Source organism: Nerophis lumbriciformis, linkage group LG29, assembly GCF_033978685.3.
Source record: "Nerophis lumbriciformis linkage group LG29, RoL_Nlum_v2.1, whole genome shotgun sequence".
NCBI lineage: Eukaryota > Metazoa > Chordata > Actinopteri > Syngnathiformes > Syngnathidae > Nerophis > Nerophis lumbriciformis.
The window spans coordinates 15,608,927-15,636,908 of record NC_084576.2 but is presented as its reverse complement, the minus strand read 5'-3'; the positions used below and the strand labels follow the sequence as shown (position 1 = coordinate 15,636,908).

At 36.8% G+C, this 27,982-nt stretch overlaps 2 protein-coding genes across 4 annotated transcripts; both read left to right on the top strand.

Annotated features, from left to right (window-relative positions):
- The first annotated feature begins 282 nt into the window (after window positions 1-282).
- LOC133571853 (interferon-stimulated gene 20 kDa protein-like) lies at window positions 283-6,764 on the top strand. 3 transcript variants are annotated; one of them, XM_061924366.2, is made up of 4 exons: window positions 283-448; window positions 915-1,502; window positions 1,577-1,777; window positions 6,303-6,764. In XM_061924366.2, exons 2-4 carry the CDS (start codon window positions 1,026-1,028, stop codon window positions 6,528-6,530), a joined length of 906 nt encoding a protein of 301 aa, XP_061780350.1. In that variant the 5' UTR covers window positions 283-448; window positions 915-1,025; the 3' UTR covers window positions 6,531-6,764. The 3 variants fall into 3 exon arrangements, with proteins under 3 accessions (XP_061780350.1, XP_061780353.1, XP_061780352.1); XM_061924369.1 differs by lacking the exon at window positions 283-448 and adding an exon at window positions 455-667; XM_061924368.1 differs by lacking the exon at window positions 283-448 and adding an exon at window positions 455-715.
- A 4,870-nt stretch (window positions 6,765-11,634) lies between these two features.
- On the top strand, window positions 11,635-27,227 carry LOC133572170 (retinaldehyde-binding protein 1-like). Its single transcript, XM_061924937.2, has 8 exons — window positions 11,635-11,729; window positions 15,124-15,168; window positions 19,061-19,189; window positions 19,264-19,468; window positions 23,043-23,221; window positions 23,295-23,453; window positions 25,194-25,304; window positions 25,372-27,227. Exons 2-8 carry the CDS (start codon window positions 15,157-15,159, stop codon window positions 25,498-25,500), a joined length of 924 nt encoding a protein of 307 aa, XP_061780921.1. The 5' UTR covers window positions 11,635-11,729; window positions 15,124-15,156; the 3' UTR covers window positions 25,501-27,227.
- The last annotated feature ends 755 nt before the right edge of the window (window positions 27,228-27,982 follow it).

The following is a 27,982-nucleotide window of genomic DNA, read 5'->3' as shown; positions in this document are numbered from 1 at the left end:
CCGCAAGACAGGAACTAAAGCACTACACAGGAAACAACAACAAACTGGGGGAGTTACATTTTTTAACCTTTTCTGCTAGTGGTGTGCCTCCGTATTTTTTGTATGAAAAAAATGTGCCTTGGCTCAAAAAAGGTTGAAAAACACTGGGCTAATGAATGAATAATGATGAATAACATATCCAAACCTACCTCACTCGATAAATAAGTTGCTAATATTGTAGCTGGGGGGTGTTTTATTAATGTATTTGTCCGTAATTTTACAGTACAGTAACGGTCCAGCTGCTGTAGCTCCACTCCGAGCCAGTAGGTAATACTCTCATCTTTAGTTGTTGAACACTTCCTGTTAGAAAACGACGAAGAAGCCAACGAGCCAATCACGTTGAAGCTTACTGAAACCATCGCAGCCTGATCTTTTTTCTTTCCACGTGCAACCGGTGAACGTGGGGAAGGTAACTCGTCTTCTTTCTTTTTATTCGTGTATGTTTTGTCGTTTTGGAGCTTATAAAGTTACGATTTTGTCTGCGTGTTTAGTCGACGTGATAGTTTTGGTTTTTGACGTGCTGTACGTCATGTTCTTCGGCCATAGCTTGAAAGACAGATTTTGTTTCTCCGAAATAAAACGTCAATTATTATATATAACGACTCCCTAAAGATTGTACTCTATTTAGGTAAATACAACATGGCATGTGTAAATAATTGTACACTATTTTAAATGGGTAAGTGTGTTTTCCTGCATTTGTGTGTTTAAAAAAGAAGAGTACCTCTCATGTATCCCAATAAATGCCCTAAACTGTTGCAAACAGCGGGCAGTATGGTGTCATATTGTTAAAAGACGCTGTCAATATTGCCTTTGTATGCTTTCAAACATACTTTTTAATTTTGACACTTTCACTAATGTGTGTTTTCTCCCCACAGTATTAACACTGAGGATGTTTTTACCAGCGGACAATGGCGGGTGTGTGGAAAAGGACTAAGGTGTCTTCATGGGGTCTTTTAAACAACCACCGATATTAGTGCAAAAAAGCCATGATGTTTCGTGCCATGGCCAGCACGAGGGTGTGCAAGAAACCCCAGCAGAAGCCGATAAATGACAACTTGAAGAGGAAAAGAACGGACAGCCGCTCTGAGCCACGGGACGCCGAAGTGTCCAACTATCAGAAGTGTCAAAATAAAAGCCCTGCCGCGCACGTAACTGAGAGTCCACAGGAAGTCTCTGTGCCGAGGGACACGTGGGAGATGGACAGCGGCTTCTCCGAGTCCAGCGCCAGGAGCTCGCCGAGTCCGACTGCTGTGGTGGCATTGGACTGCGAGATGGTGGGCACGGGACCCCGCGGGTGCTTCAACGAGCTTGCCCGCTGCAGCATCCTAAATTACCACGGTGACGTCCTTTTCGACAAGTACGTGAAGCCGTGTCGCCCCGTCACTAACTTCAGGACACGCTGGAGCGGCATCCAGCGACACCATTTAAAAGACGCCATGCCCTTTGCTCAGGCCAAAGAGGAGGTGAGTTGAGGCCGACCGCCATCTTGTCAGTGCAAAACACCAGCAAACCTTCCCTGACTTCTTCTATTGTCCAGATCCTGAGCATTCTTGAGGACAAGGTGGTGGTGGGTCATGCGGTCTCCAACGACTTTGACGTGTTGGGCATCGTCCATCCAGCTCACATGGTCAGGGACACGGTGGCCACACGTTACCTCGCCTGTTTAGCCGGCTTTCCTCGCCCACGTGGCTCCTCCCTGAAGGTCATGGCCAGTAAGCTCCTCAACAGACGCATCCAGGTGAGGACGCGCACACCCAAACAAATATTAGTAGTCTGTTATGAAATTATTATCCTACCAATTTAAGTATTTTTTTCACCCATGTTTAATCAACAGTATAACTACCGTATTTTTCGGACTATAAGTCGCTCCGGAGTATACGTCGCACCGGCCGAAAATGCACAATAAAGAAGGAAAAAAACAGATGTACGCCGCACTGGAGTATAAGTCGCATTTTTGGGGGAAATTTATTTGATAAAATCCAACACCAAGAATAGACATTTAAAATAAAGAATAGTGAACAACAGGCTGAATAAGTGTACGTTATATGACTCACAAATAACCAACTGAGAACGTGCCTGGTATGTTAACGTAACACATCATGGCAAGAGTCATTCAAATAACTATAACATTTAGAACATGCTATACATTTACCAAACAATCTGTCACTCCCGATCGCTAAATCCGATGAAATCTTCTTCCTCTGTGTCTCCTCTGGTATGCGCCCCACTAGCGTCCTTTCTTTCTGCTGCTCGATTGCTGTTCTCTGCAGCATATTTCACTACGTCCAGCTTGTAATCTGCAGTACATGATTTCCTTTTCAGTGCCATTTTAGTTCAGTCCTTCTCGGTTTTTATAAGTTACCGACAATGTTGATGTGATCCATTTTAATATCTCCGGCAGTAGCGTATAGCAGTTAGCATCCCAGGACCCACAATGCACTTCTGCCATGACCCGCCCCCGCCGAATTCTTATTACCGGTAGTTGCCGTGTGAGGGACGATTGCTGACGTGTGTGACGATTGCGGACATTTTCTTCGTCGCTCACGCGAATGGGATAAATAATATTATTTGATATTTTACGGTAATGTGTTAATAATTTCACACACAAGTCACTCCGTAGTATACGTCGCACCCACGGCCAAACTATGAAAAAAACGTCGACTTATGGTCAATCTTCTGTATTTATGCAATACCCAAAGCACTTTACATTATACGTCACATTCACACACCAATGGCGAATTTTAACTTAACATTAATTGTGCCTGAAATATTATATAGAACACACGGTCATAACTTTTGAAACTTGTGTGTGTATTTTATTTTTTTATATTCTTCCAACATAAGTATTTTTTTTCTTATTATATGCCCTCCTTTTTTAAACATTTACTTGTTTGGTTTTTTTTTTGTTTAAAATATTATGGAAATGAAAATTGATGATACTTTTTGTAGTATTACCTAAAAAAATACTTTGATTTTATTATAGTAGTTTGTCACAAAATGACTACTGGTATTTGCTGCATTCATATTTTTTTCTTGTAATATTAAAAAAATTTATTTTTAAAAATACTTTTAAATATGTATCGTATTTTTCGGACTATAAGTGGACGTTTTTTTCAGTTTGGCCGTGGGTGCGACGTATAGTCCGGAGCGACTTATGTGTGAAATTATTAACACATTACCGTAAAATATCAAATATTTATCTCATTTGCGTAAGCGACGAAGAAAATGTCCTCAATCGTCACACACACGTCAGCAATTGTCACTCACGCCAACCAATAAGAATTCTGCGGGGGCGGGTCATGGCAGAAGTGCATTGTGGGTGATGATATGCCAACTGCTATATGCTATACGCTACTGCCGGAGCTATTAAAATGGATCACATCTACATTGGCGGTAACTTATAAAAACTGAGAAGGACTGAACTAAAATGGCACCGAAAAGAAAATCATATACTGCAGATTACAAGCTGGACGTTGTGAAATATGCTGCAGAGAGCAGCAATCGAGGAGCAGAAAGAAAGGACGCTAGCGGGGCGCATACCAGAGGCGACACAGAGGAAGAAGATTTCATCGGATTTAGCGATTAGGAGTGACAGATTGTTTGGTAAACGTATAGCATGTTCTATATGTTATAGTTATTTGAATGACTCTTGCCATAATATGTTACGTTAACATACCAGGCACCTTCTCAGTTGGTTATTTATGCCTCATATAACATACACTTATTCAGCCTGTTCACTATTTATGTATTTTAAATTGCCTTTCAAATGTCTATTCTTGGTGTTGGATTTTATCAAATAAATTTCCCCCAAAAATGCGACTTATACTCTAGTGAGACTTATGTTTTTTTTCTTTCTTTATTGTGCATTTTCGGCCGGTGCGATGTATACTCCGGAGCGACTTATAGTCCGAAAAATACGGTATATTACTTTCAGACACTATAACTGTCAGTTATTAAATTTGTGATATTAAAAAAATATTTTACAATAATAATTTCAAATATTTATTTTATATATAATAGAATATGAGACTACATTGTAATATTGATGATACTTTTTGTAATATTACCTAAAAAGACTTTGACTTTAATACATTAGTTTGTCACAATGACTTTATCGCATACATTTTTTTCTTGTAATATTAAAAAAAATCTTTAAAAAGTCTCTTAAGTATATATTAGTTTGTGACAATATACCTATGTGCCAGTCATTAAATCTGTAATTTAAACAAATCTTTTAAAAATAATTTCAAATATTTATTTTATATTTCTGTCAGAATGACTTTATCACGTTCATTTTTTTCTTGAAACTAAAAAAAAAAATCTTTAAAGACTCTTAATTATATATTTGATGTATTAAGTCTGTCACAATATGACTTGTCAGTCATTAAATTTGTAATATTAGAAAAAATATTTTAAAGACAATTTAAAATATATATTTGTCGCAATATGATTATTATATTCATTTTTCTCTTGTATTAAACAAATATTTAAAAGAGGATTATTTTACATACTGTTTATGATTTATATATTCCCGAGTGCAGCTGGGATAGGCTCCAGCACCCCCACGACCCCGAGAAGGACAAGCGGTAGGAAATGGATGGATGGGTTGATATATTAGTTTTTCACAAAACTCATTACATTTGTAAAATAAAATAAATAAATAAAGTTTAATATATACTTTATATTAGTTTTTCACAATGACTTCATGTCACATTTATTTTTTACTTGTAATATTAAACAATGGTTTTAAATAGGCAGCTTTCGATATATATTTGATATTAGTTTGTCACAAATTAGACTGTCACTTTCATTTCTTTCTTGTATTACAAACAACTCTTTAAAAAAAAGACTATTTAAAATGTATATTGTATATATTAGTCACAATATGGCTGTCATTACATTTCTAATATTAAATTTTTTTATATTTTTAAGTAATTTCAATATACATTGTATATATTTGGGGGCAGCACGGTGAGACAGGTTAGTGCATGTGTCTCACAATACAAAGGTCCTGAGTTCAATCCCGGGCTCGGGATCTTTCTGTGGGTTCCCTCCGGGTACTGCGGCTTCCTCCCACCTCCAAAAACATGCACCTGAGGATAGGTTAATTGGCAACACTAAATGGTCCCTAGTTTGTGAATGTGAGTGTGAATGTAGTCTGTCTATCTGTGTTGGCCCTGTGATGAGGTGGCGACTTGTCCAGGGTGTACCCCGCCTTCTGCCCGAATGCAGCTGAGATAGGCACCAGCACCCCCCGCTACCCTGAAAGGGACAAGTGGTAGAAGATGGATGGATGTTTATATTTGTCACAATGACTTTATATCCCCTTATTTTTTTCTTGTAATATTAGAAATAAATCTTATAATCTATTAGTTTGTCATAGTCATTATATTTGTAATATTAGAATAATATTTTTTTAAAGAAAACTTTGAATACCGGTATATCATTTATATATTAGTTTGTCACATGACTTCATATCGCGTTTAATTGTTTTCTTGTAATAGACAATTTAAAAAAAAAAACACTGTTTTAAATAGATATGTCACAATATCACTCACTTTCCTTTTTTTTCTTGTAATATTAGGATAACAAATCTTTAAAAAATACTTGTTTACACATATTTTTAGAATAGTTTGTCAAATGTATTTATCATATATATTTTATTTTTGTAAAATTATGGAGAAAATAAGACTTAATGGTTACAATATTAATTATTTTTTACAAAATGTATTTTTATTTTAAAAAAACAACTCCCAACTTTTAATTTCTTTTGTCATGAAATCCTTTTTTTTTTTTAAAGACATAGACATAAGCTTTTAACTCGTACAGGGTTACAGTTTGGTTTCTAAAATCATATGAATCCTTTTTAAAATGTCTATTTCCCGTCTTGATATCAACAATACGACTATTCACATACTTTTTTAACTCTTTTCTTGAACTTTAAGCAAGTGAGGATTTCCCAAACTTTTTTTTTTAACACTAAATGTATTTACTTTAAAAAATGTCAACTTTAGGACAATTTTAATGCGACACAACTTTTAAACTTCTTAAAATAGTAAGACTGTTGCGACGCAGCTTTGTTGGCTTCAGCAGTCGCAATCAGCCCAAACGTATACAAGAAGTCTGCGGTTATAGCGCCACCTGTTGCTTCTGAATGTATTGGACATCCTCCTGCGAGTGCGACCGTAATGAATGAGGAAGGCTGAAGATGCACATTTTTCAAATCAATCTGACCACCTAATGGTTCCTGTCATGGCGTCCAGGTGGGGAAGAGAGGCCACTGCTCGGTGGAGGACGCGCGGGCCTCCTTGGACCTTTACAAGCTGGTGGAGGACAAGTGGGAGGGGCATCTGCAGAGCGTACAGAGGGGGGAAGACCACAACCGGCCCAATGTGGCCGCTTCCATGGAGGAATTCATGCAGGACCAGTACTGGCCTCAACACCTGACCGCTGACTGCCAGGGGGCGGAGCTTGTTGGAGATGCAGACTAATGACTTTTGATGCTCAGCGGCAAACGCGTTATAACTTATTACTTGACTTGGATATGCGCTCGTTCGGTGCCTCTTTACCTTTGACATCAGGACCAGATGACCGCACACAAACACACAGCTGCTAGCAGTCTTCTTGATTGCTCATTTTCAATGCCTTCAATAAAAGAGATGTCATCAATACATATATTTTCAATACAATACAATGTCAACGAATGTTGGCAGACATAAAAATGCTCACTTTGTCAGATTTGTTTACTTCCTTTTCCACTTTTATTTTTCATTTGTATATTTTCCCCTCATAAAAACAATACTAAAAATACCAACACCCCCTCCTAATGCCACCAAAATTGTAATCTTGCATATTTTGATTTCATGTAATGACTTTATTTGGGGAAAAAACATGACTTCTCGCCTAAATATGACTTATTTGCCTAAAAGATATATCAAGTCACTTGTCCTTTTTATCAACTTTTTAAATATTTTTGTAAACTGATATCTTAAATTATCTTTGCCCCATTTAAAAAAAATAAAAAATAACCTTCAATAGTTCAAAATATATGCAATAACTTTTTTTTTTTGTAATACTAAAAAAAAGTATCTTTGCTTTATTCACTCAATTTTAAGATATTTTAATGCAAATGTAAAATCTTTTTTTTTTTCCAAATGTGGCTTTATTATAATAGTAAAACCTGTTTGAAAAAAATATTTCATACACATTACAGTCCCTCGCCACATTGTGCTCAAAATATTGCGGCTTCACCACATTGGGGATTGTTTAAAGCATATTCTAAAAATTGATGGGTCTAAATAAGTATTTTCCAGCAAAAAAAGGCAAAATAAAATATATTAATAGTACAGTAGTATTGGTCACTAGATTAGAGCAAACCAATCACAGCGCGTTCTTCAGTATCGTAGCCACTGATTGGCTCAGCCTCAGGCAACGTTACCATATTGGATTTAATGAGTGTAAAGGTGACTGGGGGGGTGTTATTTCATAGCTAGATGTAAAAAAAAAGTATTAAGATCATAAACATTTGTCAAAGCTCCAGCATAACAATATTTGATTTACTTTGCAGAAATTCATTCATCACAGTCTTGTCCAGAATCAATCAAAGTTTATTTATATAGCCCTAAATCACAAGTGTCTCAAAGGGCTGCACAAGCCACGTCGACATCCTCTGCTCAGATCCCACATCAGAGGAAGAAAAAACTCAACCCAATGGGATACCATGAGAAACCTTGGATTGCAGCTGAAGCCAGTGCAGGTGAGCCAGTATAGGCGTAATATGATCAAACTTTCTTGTTCTTGTCAAAAGTCTAGCAGCCGCATTTTGTACCAACTGTAATCTTTTAATGCTAGACATAGGGAGGCCCGAAAATAATGTTACAGTAATCAAGACGAGACGTAACTTAACGCATGAATAATGATCTCAGCGTCGCTGGTGGACAAAATGGAACAAATTTTTGTGATATTACGGAGATGAAAGAAGGCCGTTTTAGTAACACTCTTAATGTGTGACTCAAACGAGAGAGTTGGGTCGAAGGTAATACCCAGATTCTTTGCCGAGTCGGCTTGTGTAATTGTTTGGTTGTCAAATGTTAAAGTGGTATTATTAAATAGGTGTCGGTGTCTAGCAGGACCGTAATAAACGAGGGATGACTGTGTTTAACTTAAGTGTAATCATTTTTAATCTAGCATTTTTACTATATACTCCTTTCACATTTTAAATATATGTAGTATATGAGTGTATAGTACATGTGTAGTATATGAATGTACAGTATGTACCAGACTTGGGCAAATTAAGGCCCGGGGGCCGCACGTTAAACTTTTCAATCTGGCCTGCCGGACCTTCCCAAATATTTTTTTTACATCTCTAAGATGGAAACTGTAGCTGCCATTATGATGTTTAAATTACTGTACGTCTTGAACTATACAAAGTATTTCAATAGTTGGAATCTGTGCTTTTGCATGATTGATTGAAACTTTTATTAGTGGATTGCACAGTACAGTACATATTCCGTACAATTGACCACTAAATGGCAACACCTGAATAAGTTTTTCAACTTGTTTTAGTCGGGGTCCACGTTAATCAATTCATGGTAAACTAGTTGCTATGGTAATCTAAGTGATGAGCACCAAGCAGTGTGGGTGGGGAGCGTTTCCACAGAGTGTTTCCAGAGTGGCCAGCCTGCAATGCGGGTGTCGGACACAGACGCGGAAGGAGATATTTACAACAAAGTTCTAAAGCTTAGTGATATATTAGATGTATCAGATCGTAGGTGTTTTTTGTTTTTTTTAATCCTTCCCGTTCATATATCGCTGTGTTTGTTGCATTTTTGTTGCGTTTCGCTTGATTGTAAAATATGTCCATCGAGAGGGGGTGTGACATTCATATGTTGTCAATATTCAGTGTTTTATCCTTCATAGTTAATATTGTAAATCCCACATTCTTTATTTACATGTACACTCTCATTCAGTAAAAACAATGTAAAATTCCAATCCGTTTTTTCAGGCCGTCTGTCACAACGTTTTTAGCATTAGTGTTCCTATAAATCAGATATACCGGCCCCCAGACACAATTTTTTCTCTAGATTTGGCCCCCGGAGTCAAAATAATTGCCCAGGCCTGTTATATACAGTTTGTCTTACTGTCGAATGGAAGTTTTATTAATCATATACTCTGTTTTGTGGGGTGTTGGTCTGACCTTTGACCCCTTTAGCCAGAGCACAGGGGTGTCATTGTTCCTAGGATCCGCACAACTTAACCACATAACTCGCTTTCTTTCTTGAGCAGATTTGTCAGATTATTTCTGCGCCGCCTGCCTGTGTGCTCACCAGCCATCAGCACGGGAGGGTGGGTGCTAACGAGCTAAACTGACTCGCTTTTTTTCAACTGTGAAAATATTGAAGAAATGTCTCATCTCTGCTCATCTTTCATATCTCATTCAAAGGTCAAAGAACAAACCACCAGACAATGGTCAAAGGTCACCACACTGTTCAACGGCCGAAGTGAAAGGTCAGATGGGTGATATCTTTTTATTTTTTCAAATAAAAATAAAAAATATATAGTTGGTCATACACATGCAGGCTCTGGAATTCAATACTGGGAAAAATAGCAATAATTTAACAAATTAATCAATTTACGTGCACGTTGATACATTTTATCAAATTATAATGAGTTTAAAGGGTTATTTTACAAACTACTGCTAATTGGATTAAAACCCGTTGACGAAAACCTGCGTCACATTAATTATTAGCAATATCATAATATCACAAAATAAATAAACGTAAGAGACTGTGGAATAGAAGCCTAGAATATTTGCATTAATAAGAAATACATCTTAAATCAAAATATTTTACTAATAACAGTACCATTATTTGACTACTATTATGGGTTAAAACAAATAGAGCCAAATTGATGGAAGTCTGCATCACAATTACCATGAACAGAAATATAATGTATTTCTTATTTAAAAAAACGTTGACTTTATTATAATAATTTGGTGCAATTTAGTACTTAGACTTAGACTTAGACAAACTAATGATCCACAAGGGAAATTGTTCCACACAGTAGCTCAGTTACAATGAAATGACTTCAGAATAGAAATGTCCGATAATATCGGCCTGCCGATATTATCGGCCGATAAATGCGTTAAAATGTAATATCGGAAATTATCGGTATCGTTTTTTTTATTATCGGTATCGTTTTTTTTATTTTATTAAATCAACATAAAAAACACAAAATACACTTACAATTAGTGCACCAACCCAAAAAAACTCCCTCCCCCATTTACACTCATTCACACTCATTCACACAAAAGGGTTGTTTCTTTCTGTTATTAATATTCTGGTTCCTGCATTATATATCAATATATATCAATACAGTCTGCAAGGGATACAATCCGTAAGCACACATGATTGTGCGTGCTGCTGGTCCACTAATAGTACTAACCTTTAACAGTTAATTGTACTCATTTTCATTAATTACTAGTTTCTATGTAACTGTTTTTATATTGTTTTACTTTCTTTTTTATTCAAAAAAATGTTTTTAATTTATTTATCTTATTTTATTTTATACATTTTTAAAAAAAAGGTACCTTATCTTCACCATACCTGGTTGTCCAAATTAGGCATAATAATGTGTTAATTCCACGACTGTATATATCGGTTGATATCGGTATCGGTTGATATCGGTATCGATAATTAAAGAGTTGGACAATATCGGAATATCGGATATCGGCAAAAAGCCATTATCGGACATACCTACTTCAGAACTATTTCAGCTATTCATTAGTACAAATTAACATTTGTCATCTAATTGTATCCGTTGTATTAGCTGAGATAGGCTCCAGCACCCCCCGCCACCCCAAAAGGGACAAGCGGTAGAAAATGTATGGATAATATGATTTTTATGTTAGATAAAAAAATTAAATACACCAACTAAATCAGTGGTACGTGTACTAAAAGGAAACGTTTGATTGAAGTACAGTGTTTTATTTTCCTATATTCAAACTGTGTGTAGTGTTAAAGTGGCCAAACATTATAAATATACTTGTTAAATAAAACCTCTGCCTTGTTTTTAATGCATACTTCGGCCTACTACGCTACTGTACTTTAATGTTGGTCATTATGGTGGTACTTGGAGAGCCATTTTTTACTGAGGTGGTACTTGGTGGAAAAAGTTTGAGAACCACTGCATTTCATAACTAATATCTTGTAATCTTTTTAAAGGCAGTTTTAATATGTTTTTAATAGCACCAATCATGTACTGTGTATATTGCATAGACTTTCTCAATACATTATTATTTTAAGTCACTGGTTAAACGTGCAAATTGATTTTAAGTTGACATGCACTTTTACTAATGAGCCCTGTAGCTCCGCCCCTTCCACCAGCACATGTGCGCACGTTGCGTATCACAGTTGTAAATCTTTGAGGAATGCCATCAAATCCCAAACAAGCAGCTCTTACCTAAAGGGTACCAAACCCCCCCCCCCCACTCAACATCATTACATCACAACCTCTGCTTTAGCCCCGCCCCTTGCATCACAACCTCTCATGCAGACAGAAAATGGGGGGGAAAGAAAATACAATAATCTGTTGTGACGACATTAATCCCTCCACTACAAAAAGCTCGGTGCCGCTGGTCCTGCACACGGACGCCCCACACTTGGTCGCCAGCTACTTGACGTCTCACACAGGTAGGCGTCTTTGGACCCTCACAAAGCCCCCTTCGTGCCGGTCTTTTAGGTGCTAGACATGTGTTGGAACGCTAATATGGCAGGGCTTTATTTCATTGATTGTGTTGGGAGGGCGCCACCTGTGTCTAATTGTGTGTAGTACGCACTACTGGAATTAGTGACCATGAGCATCTTTTTGTGGTGTTATATAATATAATCTTTAATCATGTAAATATTAATATAAAAAGTCACAGTTAAATCACAAAACAGTGTTAGAAAAACTCCTCTCAAAGGAATCAAAAGCATATTTTAGTGTATTTCATCTTTTTAACTTTTTTTAATGTATTGTATTTTAAGCTTTGCATTGGTGTTTTTAATAATTTTATGAATTGATTCCTTTAATCATCAAATTGCATTAAATAAAATTAATATATTTTACTTTTTTTTTTAAATTATTTTTACAGCATTTGTCTGTAATAATATACTGTGCACACGCTTTAAAATCGATTTAATTATTACAAATATGTTCTTATTTTAATTAGTAATTTCTAATAATAGTTGACTGGTTTCATTAATTTGGTTCTTTTAAAAAAGTAAAATCAGTAATATTTTTTAAAGTACAATATATATTTTTTCATTATACACACACACACACACATATATATACAGGTAAAAGCCAGTAAATTAGAATATTTTGAAAAACTTCATTTATTTCAGTAATTGCATTCAAAAGGTGTAACTTGTACATTATATTTATTCATTGCACACAGACTGATGCATTCAAATGTTTATTTCATTTAATTTTGATGATTTGAAGTGGCAACAAATGAAAATCCAACATTCCGTGTGTCACAAAATTAGAATATTACTTAAGGCTAATACAAAAAAGGGATTTTTAGAAATGTTGGCCAACTGAAAAGTATGAAAATGAAAAATATGAGCATGTACAATACTCAATACTTGGTTGGAGCTCCTTTTGCCTCAATTACTGCGTTAATGCGGCGTGGCATGGAGTCGATGAGTTTCTGGCACTGCTCAGGTGTTATGAGAGCCCAGGTTGCTCTGATAGTGGCCTTCAACTCTTCTGCGTTTTTGGGTCTGGCATTCTGCATCTTCCTTTTCACAATACCCCACAGATTTTCTATGGGGCTAGGGTCAGGGGAGTTGGCGGGCCAATTTAGAACAGAAATACCATGGTCCGTAAACCAGGCACGGGTAGATTTTGCGCTGTGTGCAGGCGCCAAGTCCTGTTGGAACTTGAAATCTCCATCTCCATAGAGCAGGTCAGCAGCAGGAAGCATGAAGTGCTCTAAAACTTGCTGGTAGACGGCTGCGTTGACCCTGGATCTCAGGAAACAGAGTGGACCGACACCAGCAGATGACATGGCACCCCAAACCATCACTCAACCATGCAAATTTTGCATTTCCTTTGGAAATCGAGGTCCCAGAGTCTGGAGGAAGACAGGAGAGGCACAGGATCCAAGTGCTCTAAAATGGTTTGGGGTGCCATGTCATCTGCTGGTGTCGGTCCACTCTGTTTCCTGAGATCCAGGGTCAACGCAGCCGTCTACCAGCAAGTTTTAGAGCACTTCATGCTTCCTGCTGCTGACCTGCTCTATGGAGATGGAGATTTCAAGTTCCAACAGGACTTGGCGCCTGCACACAGCGCAAAATCTACCCGTGCCTGGTTTACGGACCATGGTATTTCTGTTCTAAATTGGCCCGCCAACTCCCCTGACCTTAGCCCCATAGAAAATCTGTGGGGTATTGTGAAAAGGAAGATGCAGAATGCCAGACCCAAAAACGCAGAAGAGTTGAAGGCCACTATCAGAGCAACCTGGGCTCTCATAACACCTGAGCAGTGCCAGAAACTCATCGACTCCATGCCACGCCGCATTAACGCAGTAATTGAGGCAAAAGGAGCTCCAACCAAGTATTGAGTATTGTACATGCTCATATTTTTCATTTTCATACTTTTCAGTTGGCCAACATTTCTAAAAATCCCTTTTTTGTATTAGCCTTAAGTAATATTCTAATTTTGTGACACACGGAATTTTGGATTTTCATTTGTTGCCACTTCAAATCATCAAAATTAAATGAAATAAACATTTGAATGCATCAGTCTGTGTGCAATGAATAAATATAATGTACAAGTTACACCTTTTGAATGCAATTACTGAAATAAATCAAGTTTTTCAAAATATTCTAATTTACTGGCTTTTACCTGTATATATATATATATATATATATATACATATATATATATATATATATATATATATATATATATATATATATAATTGCTATCATGTCTTCTGAAATGTAGAATTTTAATTATTAAAATAATTGCCTTCTATCCATTTTCCATACCGCTTATCCTCATTAGAGGGAATATAATTAATCAGAGTTCATTATTAGAAAAACTTAAAATATGTATGTATCAATTAGTGTGTGTGTGTGGGTGTGTATATATAATGAAAATATATATATATTGCTTAAGTAAGTGTATGCATAATATTTTTAAAATTAAAAATATTTTGTAATTATATTTTTATAATTAAAAATGTTTTAATTTATTAATCAAAATTGTACATATATACTGTATATATATAAAAATTATTATTAAAAAAAACCCGTAACCCACAAAAAATACATACAATTTTATATATTTTTAATAGGGCTATCAAAATTATGTTAACTCATGTGATTATATACAAAAAAATATTGCATTTATCATGAACGCACTTGGATTAATCATGCAATTTATCCATCCATCCATCTTCTTCCGCTTATCCGAGGTCGGGTCGCGGGGGCAGCAGCCTATGCAGGGAAGCCCAGACTTGCATTTTTTTAATGCATACAAAAATGAATGAACAAAAGAAACACAGCTTGAAAGAACATTAGATAAAAGTGTTACCAAGGTTTTTGCAAATAAATGGCATGCAATCAAGTAAAAGGGGAAAGTCTGACAATAACATTGCATTTGTGTAAATAAATATACGGGTCTTTTCCAACGCAATTTTTAATTATGCAAGCCAAGAATCACCCGTGATTAATCATAATTCCAAAATGTGATCAATCTGATGAAACAAATCATTAGACATCCCTATTTTTTTTTTTAAATATCATTGCTTTTTTATTTTTTTCAAATCAAAATTGTGTTTTTTGCCAATAGAATGCAGGAGAGTAAACCTTCTGTAGGCAACATTCAGGTTATCTGTTGTTGTTTTTTGGGTTAATCAGGTTTACATCACGCTGCTTATGAAAGAGTCGGGCTTAAATCTCCTGATAGATGATGCAGGAGCCATCCACAGCTAAATTTAGCGTCACCAGGGAGGCACCCCAGTCACGGAAAAATGAGGTGGGATTATTGTGTCTGCTGTTAGTTTGAAACACTTTTGCTTTCTCCCTACAGATCGTCCTGACCCCCGCGTGAAGAGCAGCAGACATGGCTGTCGTCGTGAGTATCTTCTCCTCGCGCTACAAAGCGCCATTGTGAGGATGCGGCCTTTGGAGTCCTCGCTGTGCATTTTGGGCTTTACTGGACTCATGTGAGGCAGATTAGACCAACACTGAGGCCTTATTGATTCCTGCGGATTAGGATTCTTTTTTTTTTTAGAGAAAGAAACGCACAATCAAGTCTTGTGAGCGACTTATAGTGACTCATGTGGGCTTTTGTGTCGCGCAACGTGTGTCCTGCTAGCATGGTCACGTTTGCGGCCTCCTTATAGTCACGTGTATTTTACAGCGGCAATATTTATGGTGATTAATGGCAATACCGCATTCCAAAAAAAGTCAAACAAAACCATCATGGTGCACCACGTCAACTGGCTAAGCATCCGCACGAATGTGTTTTGCTTTTTATTTGGCTTTTTTGTGGGTGAAGCCACCACAAAAAGAATAGTATACCATTCAGGGTAAATAGGATAGATAACGTCCATTAAAGACTATTTAACGTAAAAGTACGTGTTTCCGCCTCTAAAAGTTCTGTATGCAAATGTTGGCCTTTTTTGGGGGCTTTTTTGTGTGATGCTTCCACAGAAGTGGACAAATGTAATGATAACTGTCAGGTTCAAACACTGATGACATCTATTAAACAAGACAAGAAGCAAGGAATTAGAGACAGAATTCAATTTGGCTCAATTGAGGAGAAACGTCTGGACTGTACTCTTTGTACAGAGCCACTACGCTCCGACGAAAGATTGTACGCCTCCTCTTTTATGTGGACTTCCCCTGATTACATGGCAACAGCTGTTTCTAAAGGGACGGGGGTCGTAAACAGCCATCACCTTTGGTTACAAAACAGTTCAAAGAAAAGGTCGGTTCAAAGAAAAGGTCGTAAACAGCCATCGCCTTTGGTTACAAACAGTTCAAAGAAAAGATGTCTGGAGGTGGGGGTCAGGCCCTGCCTCCTCTCCGCTTTGTAGATCTCGGGTCAAGACAAAATCTTCCTGTGGATTACAATACATCAAATAAACCGACACCTTCATGTCGCTTCCCATCCCACACAGTGGAGTTTTACAAGCCTTTTGCTTGGTAGGATCAAAGACAGCTTTTGTCCTCTCGCCAGGAACTCATGGCAACACAAAGTTTTGTGATAACTTAGATACAATTATTCTGACGATAACCATAGAGGAAAGTACCATATCTCCCTTTTATCCTAGAATGCCTGAGAGATACAATTTAACATACTTGTTTTCTTTAACACTAAAAATAATTTATTAACGTATCAAAACATCAAAGATTATTTAACGTAGTTGATTTTAATAACAAGGACAAATGTGATGATAACCATAGAACCAAAATGGATAGGATGAGCGAGTCCGGCACATCAGTACAATGTCACATCCGAATCGCGATTCTTATTCATACCAATTTTAAATATATTAATACATTTAAAAAATGTATCCAAAAAATATATATTTTTAATTACAAAATAATATATATATTTTTTAATAAGAATACATTTAAAAAATATATGTTTTTAGGCCACCTGCATGCAACCTGTTTTGAGAAAATGTAATTATAACTATTATACCAAATAACCGATTCTGAATTGAATCGTCGCCCCAGGAATCGGAATCGGATCGAATCGTTAGGTGCCCAAAGATTCACAGCCTTTATGTCAACAATGCTAACACTACCAATTTCCCAGAATCCCTGAGAGGTACAATATAGCTTAGGGGAGAGTGGGGTAAGACGAGTCAGTGGGTAGGTTTACCTGCCGCTTGTATCTCGGTAACTGTGAACATGATTTGTCAGAGGACCATACATTTAGGAACCATTTCTGTGATGCAGAGAAGAATATGGCCGAAGAGATAAGTATGTTTTTACACACAAAACTTATTTTTTAGCTTGTCAAAGTAAATTCTGTGCATATCAGGTAAAATGACTGGTAGGCCAAAGCAAATGTATCCAGTTCTAAAATGATATATTATACATGTTGGTATTTGTTAATGTATAAAACCAATCGAATCACTTCAATAGGTATTAGCCTAAATTTCTAAACTAGGCACACGTGTACGTTTCATCGCGAAATTTGGTCAACCATTTGTAAGTAGATATTGTGCATAAAGATATTTATCAGAATCAGAATCAGAAATACTTTATTAATCCCTGAGGGGAAATTAAAATTTTCAGCACAATCCCATTCAAGATCAGACAAACATTACAGGGAGACAGAACAGGATCGCTGATGGGTCTGACAACTTCCGGCGCCCCTTACAAAAAAGCTGAGATACAGGTAAACATTGGGGGGGGGGGGTTTCACCTTAGGTTTAATTGTGATGAGTCACATACCGGTACATTGTGTGCAGTGTGTGATGTACTGTAGATGTTGTTTATTTAGCATAAACATACGTAGTTTTAAACCTTCTATTTTATGTAAAATATACAATAGACATCATGTAAAATACACAATACAACTATACTTTTGTAATGTTTATTTTATGTTTATATTTTCAGTCTTACAAACCGAAATGAAGGAAGAAGTTTATAGAAATAAAACTGAGGAAGGAATATAATTCAAAAGAAAAGAAGGAACATCATACCCCAACATGAGTTCTGGAGCTTCTGTTTCTTCATGCTGTTAACTATCTGTCGAGCTGCACACGCTCGAAACGAGTAGCGAGGGCAGACTAGTAAATTTATTGAATGTGCAGTGTGGAAGCCGGTATGTTTAATTTGTAATTAAGTAAACTAAGTCTCAAAGGAAGGAGGCACTTGACAAAACATCTGTATTTTGATTTCCGGCCCTTGAACCCTTGGACTCTTGAAACTGCGTCCCTCTTCATTGTGTAGTTGAATAGCCCTGTCATATGTTAACATTGTAGTAAAGGTATCGTGCTGAGAACCTACAAAGTGTAAAGACACAGGTTCACATCCAACCGTGCTGGACCAACTGAAATTATACCCTGACCAAAAATCTGCAGCCCAGAAAACAAACTTGTGGAGAGAAGAATCCTGACAGTTAGAATATTGAATAGTGTTCAATGGTTTTCTAACTAGTGGTTCAGAACTCAGTACGTGCCCATGCACTAACTCTCAAATAGTTCGGCTCTAAATAAGCATTCTACAACCCATGAAAAACACCTTAATCCGATCGTGCTCGGTTTTTGAAAAGTCGGACTAACACACCTGGATTATGCGATTGGAGACCAGATCTCTCGAGAGGGTCTCAAACCTGAAGGGACCCTTCGTATCGCGCATGCGATCAAAGAAAATTTAGCGTTCTTGTGTAAGCCGCATGGTTTAGTCCCTGCTTCTTGTTCAGCCCGGCACTCGAACACGGGTTGCGGTTCATGCGAGACGAGCGTGCTAGCTCCCAAGCTAAAAACCAGCACTGCTTTTAAGGTTGTCAGGGAGTTAGCTTTACCAACGTACACACTGGCTGGCCTCCGTTACACATGGACTCGCAAACATCGCAAACATGCGTGTTTCGTCAAGAGCAATACGTGCTTTATTGTCGGACTCGAGAAGTTCCCAATTGGACTAGAAAAAGTTGCTCGATTTGTTGATAGTCGCTTTTTAAAAAAAATAAGTATCTGAAATCTAGCACCAAAGTCGCTAAGTGGGCAACACGTTACCCTCCTGCTATGTCTTCTTACTCCAGAGAAAGTCCAGGTGCTTATGAGGTGTTAAAAAGTGGACCCATACAGCCACCTGCTGTACAGAGTTGTAACGACAAGCCACACCCAGACAGTCCCATTATAATGTGTTTATAAGCGAAGGTGAACAGGTGAGGGAAAATCGAATTGTGGCGGTCCAAACAAAATTGTCGCTTCCCGCCACAATTATATGAATGTACGGGAAATAATTTAGCGAGGTGCTGATGTTGCCCCCTACGTCCTCAGAGTGGAACTTACCGCATGGTGTCGGAGGAGGAGCAGGCTCTACGGGCCAAGCTGGAGCGCCTCACCGTCAAGGACCATGGTCCAGTGTTCGGACCCAGCCCCAGCCTGCCAGACCACACCCGGCAGAAGGTCCAGTCGAAAAGGCCACACCCCTTTTTGTTACTTCGAAGCAACACTCACGTGTCTCAAATGTCTCCCGGCAGGCTAAAGACGAGCTGAACGAGACGGACGAGAAGCGCGTGTCGGCGGTGAAGGAGCTGCGAGGCATCATGAAGGAGAAGGCGGACGCAGGGGACGAGCTGGCCAAGGGGGTGCAGGACACTTTTGGGGAGAAACCCGACAGCATGCTGGTCCGCTTTATCCGGGCCAGGAAGTACGACGTGCCCAGAGCCTTTGATCTCTTGAAGGGTACGTCCTCCAATCACATAGAGGGAGGTACTGCACCCTCTGGACCAATCACCTGTCAATCAGACAACCTTGACTGGGTTAGCCTAATGTATATGTTTTTTTAAATAGAAACAATTCAAAGTATGTGTTTTCGTAAACAACAAAATGTAACCCTGAAGATGATTAAACGTACATATTTTCGCAAGCGGCCACAAAAAGACGATTTAACGTACATACTTAATAAAATACAATTTAACGTGTGTTTTGTAAATATCAGAACCAATTTAACATACATGTTTTTGTAAACAACAAAGACAATTTAACAGGTAAGATGATTAAATGTACATATTTTCGTAAGCGGCCAAGACGATTTATGGCACATACTTTATAGAATGTATGTTTTTCGTAATTATCAGAACCACGTACGTGTTTTGTAAACACCAAAGAAAATTTAACACGTAAGATGATTAAATGTACATATTTTTGTAAGAGGCCAATACGATTTCATGTACATACTTAATAGAACGTATGTTTTTCGTAAATATCAGAAACAATTTAACGTACATGTTTTCATAAACACCAAAGACAGTTTAACACGTAAGATGATTAAATGTACATATTTTCGTAAGAGGCCAAGACGATTTAACATACATACTTAATAGAACGTATGTTTTTCGTAAATATCAGAACCAATTCAACGTACATGTTTTTGTAAACACCTAAGACAATTTAACACGTAAGATGATTAAATGTACATATTTTCGTAAGCGGCCAAGACGATTTAACGTACATACTTAATAGAACGTGTGTTTTTCGTAAATATCAGAACCAATTTAACGTACGTGATTATGTAAGCACCAAAGACAATTTAACACGTAAGATGATTAAATGTACTTATTTTCGTAAGCGGCAAAGACGATTTAACGTACATACTTAATAGAACGTATGTTTTTCGTAAATATCAGAACCAATTTAGCGTACGTGTTTATGTAAAAACCAAAGATAATTTAACACGTAAGATGATTAAATGTACATATTTTTGTAAGAGGCCAATACGATTTAACGTACATACTTAACAGAACGTATGTTTCTCGTAAATATCAGAAACAATTTAACGTACATGTTTTCGTAAACACCAAAGTTAGTTTAACACGTAAGATGAATAAGTGTACCGGTACTTATTTTCGTAAGCGGCAAAGACGATTTAACGTACATACTTTAATAGAATGTATGTTTTTTGTAAATATCAGAACCAATATTTTAATGTGTGTTTTTGTAAACACCAAAGACAATTTAAGTTGTAAGATGAATAAGTGTACTTATTTTCGTAAGCGGCCAAGACGATTTAACGTACATACTTAATAGAACTATGTTTTTGGTAAATATCAGAACCAATTTAACGTACGTGTTTTTGTAAACACCAAAGACAATTTAACACGTAAGATGAATAAGTGTACATATTTTCCTAAGCGGCCAAGACGATTTAACGTACATACTTAATAGAACATACGTTTTTCGGAATTATCAGAAACAATTTAACGTACATGTTTTTGTAAACGACAAAGACAATTTAACACGTAAGATGATTAAATGTACATATTTTCGCAAGCGGCGAAGACGATTTAATGCACATACTTAATAGAACGTATGTTTTTCGTAAATATCAGAAACAATTGAACGTACGTTTTTTTGTAAACACCGAAGACAATTTAACACGTAAGATGATTAAACGTACATATTTTCGTAAGCAGCCGAGGCGATTTAACGTACATACTTTTAAAGAACATAGAAGACAATTTAATGAATATTTTTTGTAAATATCAGAAAAACATTGTGATTTCGTAAACACCAAATACAATTTTAACGCATAAGATGATTAAATGTACATGTTTTCGTAAGTGGCCAAGACGATTTAACGTACATACTTTCATAAACATAGAAAACAATTAAACGTATATGTATTTTGTAAAGACCAGAAACAATTTAACGTACGTACATGTTTTCATAAACAACCAAAACAACTTAACACGTAAGGTGATGAAAAGTACATATTTTCATTTGCAGCGAAGACTATTTAAAGTACATACTTTCATAAACATCAAAGACAATTTAACGTATATGTTTTTTGTATATGTCAGAAACTATTTAACGTACGTGTTTCAACACGTAAGATCATTAAATGCACATATTTCCGTAGGCGGCTAAGATGATTTATCGTACATACTTTCAAGAACAAAGATGACAATTTAAAGTTTGTTTGGCATACATATCAAAATCTATTTAATATACGTCTTTTCCTAAACAACAAAGACAATTTAACACGTAAGATGACTAAATGTGCATATTTTTGTAAGCTTACAAAATGATTTAACGTACATACTTTCATAAACATCGAAGACAATTTCACGTATATTTTATTCCGTAAATGTCAGAAACAATTTTAACGTACATGTTTTTTTAAACGCCAAAGACAATTTAAAATGTAAAATGATTAAATGTCCATATTTTGTTAAGCGGTAAAGGCAATTTAACATACATACTTTCGTAAACATTGAAGACAATTTAATGTATGATTTTTTTGTAAATGTCAGAAACAATTTAACATATGTTTTGCGTAAACAACGAAGACAATTTACCACGAAAGATTAAATGTACATATTTCTGCAAGCGACCAAGACAATTTAATGTACATAAATTCATAAACATAGAAGACAATTTAACGTGTATGTTTTTCGTAAATATCAGAAACAATTTAACGTACTTTTTTCGTAAACACCAGAAACAATTTAACGTACATGTTTTCGTAGCCACCAAAGACAACTCAACACGTAAAGTGATGAAAAGTACATATTTTCGTAAGCAGTTAAGACAATTTAAAGTACATACTTTCCTAAACATTGAAGCCAATGTATATGTTTTTCGTAAATTTCAGAAACAATTGAACATACTTTTTTCATAAACATCTAAAACACTTAAACGTACGTGCTTTCATTAGCATTGTAGGCAATTTAACACACTTGTCTTTGTAAACATCCAAGACGTTTCAACATACATGCTTTCAGAAACATGGAAGATTGTGTGTTTTCCTAAACATGGCAGACAATTTAACGTACATGTTTTCGTAAAGATAAGAGACAATTTTACACATTTGTTTTCTTAAACAATAAAAAAAAGTTGAAACTTAGGCAATTTACCGTACCTGTTTTTGGTCTGAAATGTTCTTGTTTTCAAGTTAACATACGTGTTTTTGTAAACCAAACTTTGTTTTTTTACACATACTTGTTTTTTCAAAACAATAAAAATAATGTAACATCCTTTTTTGTGAATATTGAGGGCAATTAAACGCACATCCAAGTCTATTTAACATACTCGTTTTTGTTATAAAAAGTATTGTTTTCACTTTAACGTCGTAAACATAAAATACTATTTTACACCTACTTGTTTTCTTAAACAATAAAAAAAAAAAACGTACTTTTTTTCGTGAACATTCAAGGCATTTTAACATTCATGTTATTAAATTCCCTTTTTTTAAATCTAGCCCAAGTGTTTTTTGTGTGTGGTTGTGAGAAGGTCTTCACCTTGTGTCCTTCCAAAGGTTACGTGCGCTTCAGGAAGGAGTACCCTGAGCTCTTCGAGAACTTGACTCCAGAGGCCGTACGCAGCACCATCGAGGCCGGCTACCCCGGCATCCTGCAGAGCCGAGACAAGTACGGCCGCGTGGTTCTGCTCTTCAACATCGAGAACTGGGACTACGAGGAGATCACTTTCGACGAGGTGCCGGGACACGTCCGTACGTTCAAACTCGATCCACGCGAACCATCTTCAATACCTTTTTGCTTCTTTGTAGATCCTGCGGGCCTACTGTGTCATCCTGGAGAAACTTCTGGAGAACGAGGAGACTCAGATCAACGGCTTCTGCATCATTGAGAACTTCAAGGGCTTCACCATGCAGCAGGCATCCGGCATCAAACCCACAGAGCTCAAGAAGATGGTGGACATGCTGCAGGTATGCATGCAATTAAAAAAATCTAAAAGAAAATACAGTAATGTATTCAATAACGTTTTAAAAAAAGTAAATCATGTTTTTTTTTCTAGAATCTGCAATTACGTTTGCTCATAATTACAATTAAAATGAACTGCTTTTATTCTGTAATTTTCTAAATGTTGCTGTTAGGCCCACAGCAATCACATTTAAATGTGGGAAAATGTTTTGAAAATATATATATATATATATATATATATATATATATATATATATATATATATATCAGATTTTTTATTTTTATTTTGTGTAAATTGTAAAGTTTAGTAAATTGTAAAATTAGTCCAAATGTGTTAGAAAAATGTGCAATTGCCTGTGCTCACAAGTACCATTAACATCTTTAAAAAAAATAGATTACATTTAATTATTAGTATGGAGTTTTGAGGGTTTTGGGAAAATGCTAAAAAAAAAAAAAAAGGTTGTTAAGCTAAAGCTATAAACTGGTATTTTAAGATAACACAATGTCAATAAAATGTAGTAAAAATATTCAAAAATCATGTCCATTTTTAAACATATATATATATAAAAAATGATGCTTCATTGTTATTGTGCTAAATTATGTTTATTATGATTATTCCTCTGTGACCAATACACCTAATATTTATATAACAATAAATTGTAATTTGCAGTGTGCAAAACAAAACTTCATCATACTAAGTCAGGACGGGAAATTCACAACAACTCACGATTTGGGTCCGATACTTAGGGTGACGATTCGATTCAGATTTGATTCTCAATTCAAACTGATTTTCGCAATATGTTATTTGGTATAGAAATGATAATATTACCTTTTCAAAACAGGTCACAGGTTACAAGCTCTGCTGATGTGTAAGCACAGCGAGTAAGTGCGGAGATGGCCAAAAAACATATTTTTAAAAATAGTTTCTTTAAAAAATGTTCGAATCGAAATAAATAGAAATCGCGATTCAGTTTTTTTATTTTTTGGTTCTCTTCTTGGGGAGTGGGTGTCATGTATGTATGTATGTGTATGTTTGTATACATATATGCGTGACCTTGGTTTTATTTATTTTTCATAACACTTAACTGTATTTGTATACGTTGTGTATGTATGTCCTTTTTTTTTTCCCCACTAATTGTTAAGATTAGTCTTATTGAAATGTGTCTTGTTGTCTCCTTCCCCCCGTTTTTTGTGGTGTTTTGTGGGCATTTGCATTACCAACAATTCAATGTATACTGCGGTATACCGTATTTTTCGGAGTATAAGTCGCTCCGGAGTATAAGTCGCACCGGACGAAAATGCATAATAAAGAAGGAAAAAAAACATATGTAACTACAACATATAGAACATGCTATACGTTTACCAAACAATCTGTCACTCCTAATCGCTAAATCCGATGAAATCTTATATGTCTAGTCTCTTATGTGAATGAGCTAAATAATATTATTTGATATTTTACGGTAATGTGTTAATAATTTCACACATAAGTCGCTCCTGAGTATAAGTCGCACCCCCGGCCAAATTATGAAAAAAACTGCGACTTATAGTCCGAAAAATACGGTATGTGTTGTAAAAATTAAAAATCCTAAATAAATAAAATAAATAAATGAAGAAATCGCGATTCAGATATGAATCGATTTTCTTGAGCATCGTTGATTTTAACATTTTGGTAGCGCAAGCACGATACTAAACATATTGTCAAATGAACGCTTCTCTGACGGTGTTTACGCCTTCTGTCCCACCAGGACTCGTTCCCGGCTCGTTTCAAAGCGGTGCACTTCATCCACCAGCCGTGGTACTTCACCACCACCTACAACGTGGTCAAGCCCCTCATGAAGAGCAAGCTGTTGGAGAGGGTAAAGTCCCACTGAGCGCGTGCACTGACGTCCCCGCACTAACCCACCCCCGTCCTCTCTCCCGCAGGTCTTTGTGCACGGGGACGAGCTGGAAAACTACTACAAGGAGTTCGACGCCGACATTCTTCCCTCAGAGTTTGACGGAAAGGCAGCCAAATACGACGGCAAAGCCACGGCGGCCAAGCTGTTCGACTAAACGCTTCTTTTTGTTCAGAGTCCCATTAAAACTCCATAGACTGCTGAGAGTGTGAGCGAGGATGACTTCTTTTTCTTCTTTTTTTTTGGGGGGGGGGGGTCCTGACAAAGACTAAAGCGCCTTTTGACTAACTGGACCTTGTATTGTACCAACACTGCATCGAGGCCACTTCATCAGTTAACGGGTGTCCAAAGTGTGGCACAGGTACCATTCACAGTCCGCACCCTGATCTTTAATGGCCTGTGCCATCAGCGACACAAAAAACGAAAACATAGCCCTCACCCGAAAACATCAGGAAGCATAATTTGGGTCAAAATACCACACAAATCTGTGGTATGCAGGCTCCATCTCATTGTAGGCCAAATAATCACCTAATTAGGTGTTACTGTTCAAACTGTGTGTAATGTTACAGTGGCCAAAAATATTAAATATACTTGTTAAATAAAACCTCTGACCTGTTTTTAATGAATACCTAGGCCTACTACGCTACTGTGGGTCATTTAAAGTGTTTTCTGAAGTGGTACTTTTTGAGAACCACCGGCTTAGAGCATGTTGATGTACCATATTTTTCGGAGTATAAGTCGCACCTGCCGAAAATTCATAATAAAGAAGGAAAAAAAACATATATAAGTCGCACTGGAGTATAAGTCGCATTTTTTGGGGAAATGTATTTGATAAAACCCAACACCAAGAATAGACATTTGAAAGGCAATTTAAAATAAAGAATAGTGAACAACAGGCTGAATAAGTGTACATTATATGTCGCATAAATAACCAACTGAGAACGTGCCTGGTATGTTAACGTAACATATTATGGTAAGAGTCATTCAAATAACTATAATATATAGAACATGCTATACGTTTACCAAACAATCTGTCACCCCTAATCACTTATTCCGATTAAATCTTATACGTCTAGTCTCTTACGTGAATGAGCTAAATAATATTATTTGATATTTTACGGTAATGTGTTAATAATTTCACACAAGTCGCTCCTGAGTATAAGTCGCACCCCCGGCCAAACTATGAAAAAAACTGCGACTTATAGTCCGAAGAATACGGTACTTTAATTGGTTTGAGCCGGCTCAATAAGCTTTAAGGTTAAGTTTGGACCCCTCCATTCTAGTTCTGGCATTTTAAGGAGCCTGATTTGCACGACAACAAAAAAATTGGACCACTGGCCAAGTTTTCGCTACTTCCATGGTTTAGCTTAGAACACGTGCCTCGCACTCGCAAGAATATGAGAATTCAATATGGATCAATTTGAACAAATCTTTGGTTATTTTTTATGACTATTAAATAAATAAGATCTGTGGTGTTCCCAAGGACCACTAGATTCACCGTGTGTACTAATAGTGATGCAAAAATCCATCCATCCATTCTTTTTTCTAACGTTTATCCCTTTCGGGGTCGCAGGGGGTGCTGGAGCCTATCTCAGCTATAATCGGGCGGAAGGCGGTGTACACCCTGGACAAGTCGCCACCTAAAAATCAGTCATTTATAATATCATCCATTCCTTTATCATCAATAAATGTCATATTTGGTCTTGGGCTTTTTCTGGACCCCTTAAGAGCACCCACCCCCTCTATACAGTCTATTATTTTGTGGTGAAAGTGTTCAATAAGTGCCTGCTTGTGTCTGTTCTTCTACAGTTCTTCACTGCAATACTCTCAATATTACTGTTACCCATTGTGCTACCTGCTGTACCAGTTGATGTACAATAAAATGTACTGTATATATAAATATAATGTCAATTTAATGTGTACATACCTTTTCATCAAATGGTTTGCCTGTTAAAAAAACAAAACAAGATGTTGCTTGACCCGATTGGTCCAAACCGCACCGGAAACGCAGACTGACCAATCACATAGCAGCATAACACAGACCCCGCCTATATTTTAATGACGGTCGATTCAGTTCAACATTATTGAAATTATTGCTATTTCAAAATTGTTTAACTGTGTCCTCTACAAGTGACAGGCCTAATCAAGATAAGTTGGAGATAAACATTGTCATTGTTTCTAAAAAAAAAAAAATACGACGCAGGGTTACGAATGTTACCTACGCGCTCTGGGAAGCTGGATAAAGTCCCTCAAAGATAAAACTTTGTCAGCTCAAAGGTAAGCAATACGACTGTAAAATGTTAAATAAAGTCTTGTTTTGGTAAACCTGTGGAGCTAACGGAAAAAATAGCTCGAACGTCGGTTAACTACTGTGGTTTAAACTGGATTTGTGACGTTCGCGAACGAGTCGAGTATTTTGAACGACTCTTATACGTGAACGAGGGAAACCGATTCCCTGTTTCGAGCCGTTTGTTTGGGAGCCGGTTTTTAAGCACATGCAAATTTAGCGTCGGCAATTGCACACTATGCACATGTCTGCCACCCGACCGGTGTTGTACCGAAATCTGTTACCCATCGGAATTTGTAACTCCAGGGGGCGATGTTCCCATGGCGTTTGTTTGATGGTTAAACGGCAAACC

What these genes read in the sequence shown, in the direction of transcription:
- LOC133571853 (XM_061924366.2), top strand. Translation starts at nt 1,026, where the DNA reads ATGATGTTTCGTGCCATGGCCAGCACGAGGGTGTGCAAGAAACCCCAG. An exon ending in TTGCTCAGGCCAAAGAGGAG is followed by an intron (nt 1,503 to 1,576) that starts GTGAGTTGAGGC and finishes TCTATTGTCCAG; the next exon opens with ATCCTGAGCATTCTTGAGGA. An exon ending in TCCTCAACAGACGCATCCAG is followed by an intron (nt 1,778 to 6,302) that starts GTGAGGACGCGC and finishes CATGGCGTCCAG; the next exon opens with GTGGGGAAGAGAGGCCACTG.
- LOC133572170 (XM_061924937.2), top strand. An exon ending in AGCCTTTGATCTCTTGAAGG is followed by an intron (nt 19,469 to 23,042) that starts GTACGTCCTCCA and finishes GTCCTTCCAAAG; the next exon opens with GTTACGTGCGCTTCAGGAAG. An exon ending in AGGAGATCACTTTCGACGAG is followed by an intron (nt 23,222 to 23,294) that starts GTGCCGGGACAC and finishes GCTTCTTTGTAG; the next exon opens with ATCCTGCGGGCCTACTGTGT.